At 33.1% G+C, this 4,786-nt stretch overlaps 1 protein-coding gene across 1 annotated transcript; it reads left to right on the top strand.

Annotated features, from left to right (window-relative positions):
• Nucleotides 1-200: 200 nt before the first annotated feature.
• Nucleotides 201-3,699, top strand: LOC139494893 (uncharacterized). The gene is made up of 4 exons (XM_071283035.1): nt 201-403; nt 1,792-2,060; nt 2,627-2,727; nt 3,297-3,699. Exons 1-4 carry the CDS (start codon nt 233-235, stop codon nt 3,596-3,598), a joined length of 843 nt encoding a protein of 280 aa, XP_071139136.1. The 5' UTR covers nt 201-232; the 3' UTR covers nt 3,599-3,699.
• The last annotated feature ends 1,087 nt before the right edge of the window (nt 3,700-4,786 follow it).

The raw sequence follows: 4,786 nt of genomic DNA, 5'->3' as shown, positions 1-4,786 counted from the left end.
ACGTAACGGATGTAATAAGAAACAAAGGAACGACAAAGGGAATATAGTGTAAGTAAATATTGAAGAGGATTTGATTTGGTGCAACTCCTATAGTAAAATTTCCAAAAGATAATATTTTTAATACGTCATCTTCCTTGTTCAAAAGTATAAAATGCAGGATATTTTACGTTGAAGCATAGACTTCGAAATATCAGAAATAATTGAAAGTGCAATTTTAATTTTCTACCAAAACATGATCTTCGTATTCTATTTTATTTTGACATGTATAAGTTGTCATTATGTTACAGGCCATGGATACATGATTGAACCTCCCAATAGATCATCATTGTGGCGTTTGGATGAATTCAAACCGATAGTCGAACCAAATTATAATGACAATGGTCTGTTTTGTGGCGGAAGATGGGTGAGTATTATCAACAAATAATAGTTACATAAAGAAAGAAAAATTGAAATACGCGGATAAAGGTATTAAGACACCTGGTTCTGTGTAGATTAAGTATCCCGTTATATTCCAACTGTTGCTTTTAAATTATTTTTCGCTTTTAAAATACGCTAGACTATAAACAAACATCATTCAATCAATCAATCAATCAATCTTTTACTTATATAAATGAGGGTGGTAAAGGGTTATTTTCGTGCAACGTGTTTTGCCATTTTTATTTCACGTGCAGCCGTGAAAAAGGGTCGTTATTCACCGTGATTCGGGAAATCGGTAAAAGATCAACGTGCCAGAAATTTTTAATTGTTCGTTCATCGTGAAATGGCAATTTTATTACGCGTTCTTCCGTGCAGAACCCCCCCCCCCCTTTTTTACGCCCCTCATGAATGTATGATTTCAACTTTATTGTTAAGTACAATGGAGGATTATTCCTAAAAACAACCTTTCACTGCTGGTGACTTATTTTTTTTTCTCTGAGAGTATCACAGGTCAAGTAGTCCGCACTTCTGTGCTGACAGAAATAATAGTTGTTAAGTATAAGTTTAACAAATCTTTCAATTTTTTAGGACTTTCTACCCAATAAATAGAATACCCTAGCTGTATATGGACAAGCTTTTCGAAACTTGTTTCTCAATGCTTTCCAATTTCGTACTCTATAAGGCCTTTTAACTATTTTCGAGTTGCACAATCGATGTTAAACACAACGATCGATCAATCAATTGTTAAGTGTCTGTCCATTTTATCCTGGTTGGACAGCTTCAATTTGTAGATTATTCAAAATAAAGCAACTATATTATCAATTGAAAATATTTAACATTATATGAAAGTAATTTGGATAGCGCTGGTGTCGCTTTATTTCTACCTACACAAATACCGAAAGACGTTTTTTTTTAATTGCAAGTCAGATAACCCGTCCACACACCCGTAAAATCTAGTAAAAATGACTAATCTTGATTATTCTCAACCCTACTAGTTTAAACTAAATTTTGTCTGTTTTGAAATTCCAACATTGTATTTATATGTATTATAGTTTTAACATAAGTAACGAAAGTCGTTTCAATAATATATAGAGTATCGAAATGTGAGCCAAGGATCCTGAACATGCATGTAAAAATTGCCACTGAACGTTAACCGACCAACAATAAATAACCCACAGAAAGAAAGAAAAAAACGATCAATAACATACAACAGTGTACAAGTAACTAGATATGTAAATCCGGTTTAAATTATTCAGCAGTGATAGTATGTCTAAATAGTTACGTACTTTGTTGTAACAAAAATTATAGAGTGTGTAAAAGTACGTAAAAAAATTATAGAGTGTGTAAACTTAAGTGCTATAATTTTTTTTTCAGAATCTTGCATCGAATGGGGGTAAATGTGGTGTATGTGGAGACCCATACCAAGGCCCATACCCAAATGAGGCCGGCGGGATATATGCAAAGGGGATAATTGCAAGAACTTACAGATCTGGGCAAGATATACCCGTCAAAATACAAATAACAGCTAATCATCTAGGTTGGCACGAGTTCAGACTTTGTGTCAATAACAATATTTCAAAGAAGATAACCCATAGATGTTTGGACAACCATCTTCTAACAACAAGTGATACCGGTTTTAATAGGTAAGAATAACATATTTGTAAATTTAGTTTTCACTTACATATATTGAACGTAAGTTAAAACAGGATAATTTTTCAAAATTTTCAGTATTTCTAAATACAAAAGTATAGTTTGCATTTAGGTTTAAGTTGAAAATGAAGTGAGTAAGAAACACCAGCTGTAATCATGTAAAACGTAGCTGTTTCGGCTAGAATATTATTAGTGTATCAACCATTGTCATTCAAAATGAAGTTGCTGTAATCATGTAAAATGTAGCTGTTTCGGGTAGAATATTTTTAGTGTATCAATCATAAGTCACACATGCCCTGATTTGCCAACGGCAGACTGAATTTTCGCCTTTTTATTGGATCGATCCTTATCTTGCAGATGCTACCTAATGTATTTATTGTGTGCTCATTCTTAGAATGTAATATTATTTTCACTGGTCGTCAATCAAAAATCCTATCTTTATGGTCTTTTTAACTTTTACCATGGTGTTATTCGTGTTTGCTTTGATGATGTCTTTTTTCGCCCTCTGATTTTTATATATTTACATGATATGTTATATTTTTTTTCTTTTTACATCTAGGACAACATTTTCTGCAAGTACAGGAATAAAAGAGTTGACTTTGAAACTACCGAAGGACCTTATTTGTAGTCAGTGTGTTCTTCAATGGAAATGGCGAACCGGTATGTGTCACTGTTTTTACATTTTCATTTCCCCGTAGAGTCGTAGGAGGCATTAAAGTGTTAACCCTCTCCGTCTGAACATACGTGTGTACGTCGCGAATAAATTCTCGTTCTGTGACTTTAATCTGTGTCAACCAAGTGTTATAGAACTTATACACACTGCTTCTTATTACCACAAAACAAAGATCTGGTTTGCGTCACTTTTACCGTTTTTGAATACCCCTTTATTATCGGATGCATTGCTGAATTTTTCGATTCCGTTCTATAATTTTAGTGTGCCTCAACCAAATGGTATGAAACTTAAACACAATGTATGTCAACACTTAATTATCGATTTTTTTTTATACAAGAATTTTGATATATGCATTATCGGTGTGATCTTTTTACTAGGGTTACACAATTTCGTGTACATATGGTTATCGCTTTAGATTTGGATAACTTTGTTAACTAGGTCATGGTTCCCTCAGTATTTGCGTAGCATAGAAACATAAAATTAAAATCACAAAAATACTGAACGCTGAGGTTCTGTTGTAGTACAATGTAAAAAATATTTGTTTTTAATTCTACAGCAAACAGTCCTGGAAGTTTTGAGGAGGAATATTATGGATGTTCCGACATAGCAATTGGAAAGTCAGTCTTACCAACATCGTCATCGTTGAGCACTTTATTAAAAACATCAATCCGCCAACCTACAAGAACCCTACCAGGAAACATAGTACAACATATAACAAGTACAGCCATGTCAAGTGGTAGAAAATGTAAAGCTATTTCACCAGGGTGGAGAGGAGATGCGTACTTTGATAACTGGTGTAATATTCAGTGTGGGAATACTGATTGCAATGATCTCAGTAAATTTTGTACTTGTGATTAATTTATTACTCTTTAAAATATGCCGTCCAAAATTTGTTATTATTTGTCCAAAATTTGCTATTATTTACATCGATTTATAAATAAATTATTGTTTAAACATTACTAATTTTTTTTTATCAATTATACAACCATCAGCACATTTCTTTAAACGTTTCACCCAGAAGTACTTTCATTTTCCAGTACCAGTCCAAAATTTGTCATCATTCATCCTGGACATCTCATATAAAACTTGAAAATGAGGGTAATTAAGAAAGGGACAGACAATTAACATTCCAACAGTCTATTCAAAAGTAAAATAACAAAAATACTGAACTCCGAGGGAAATTCAAAACGGAAAGTCCCCAATCAAATAACATGAATAATAAAACGAATGGACAACAATTGTCATATTCCTGACTAAGTACAGGCAAAACATTGTTGCATGCTTAACGTGCAGGGGGCGTAGTACTCTACCCGAGACATCGGATATTCTTCCCCAATTTCTTAAGTGGCTAGCGTCACGGGACCGAAATTGCAACTATTTAGCATAAGTAGCAGCGGAAATCTCACATGTTTTGTTAAAGAGTCTAAACAATTTTTATTTTTAATATTTGACATTATGCACGTCTGTTCAACATAAGTAAATATATCAGAAGATGAAGTATAACTGGAAAAGTAAAATGTTCGGAAAAGTCGACGTGCTGCGACGTGTACTAAAAGGTCCTCTTTTAAAAACAGCAAATAAAATATATACCTAGCCTCTGTTTCTAATGGCATGAATAATAAGTATAAATTAGTTTCAATCCTGGTATCTATAATGAGTTTATTTGAAGCAATTTTTTTCTAAATATTTGAAGAATACAAATTATCTGTAATTCGATTTTTAAGGATGTGAATTTAAGCATGAATGCAATCTGGGTACTCCTCGTCACAGAATCATTGATCGTTTGGAAATATGTTCAAACCCATTTTAAATGATTCAGTATAGATTCAAAGTAAAATTGTTGGAACCATATAGTGAATATTGATACATCTACAAAATAAGCACAGAATGGGAACTTTTGTCGGGATCATAAATAAACATGGGCGAAAAACTGTCAAAATGGTGCAATTTTGGTACCCTCACGTTTGTCATTATGTCGTCTAATCTTTTTATTACCAAACGCGACTTATTCCCGAATGTGACTGTTTTGCTGAATGTGAATTCGCA

This window comes from Mytilus edulis, chromosome 11 (genome assembly GCF_963676685.1).
Source record: "Mytilus edulis chromosome 11, xbMytEdul2.2, whole genome shotgun sequence".
Taxonomy (NCBI): domain Eukaryota; kingdom Metazoa; phylum Mollusca; class Bivalvia; order Mytilida; family Mytilidae; genus Mytilus; species Mytilus edulis.
This window is presented reverse-complemented; position numbering and strand designations above follow the sequence as displayed.

Bases quoted from the DNA above. Each gene is read 5' to 3' on its own strand.
- LOC139494893 (XM_071283035.1), top strand. From the start codon at position 233: ATGATCTTCGTATTCTATTTTATTTTGACATGTATAAGTTGTCATTAT. The intron at 404-1,791 runs GTGAGTATTATC...TTTTTTTTTCAG, and splicing joins TGTTTTGTGGCGGAAGATGG to AATCTTGCATCGAATGGGGG. The intron at 2,728-3,296 runs GTATGTGTCACT...TTAATTCTACAG, and splicing joins TCAATGGAAATGGCGAACCG to CAAACAGTCCTGGAAGTTTT.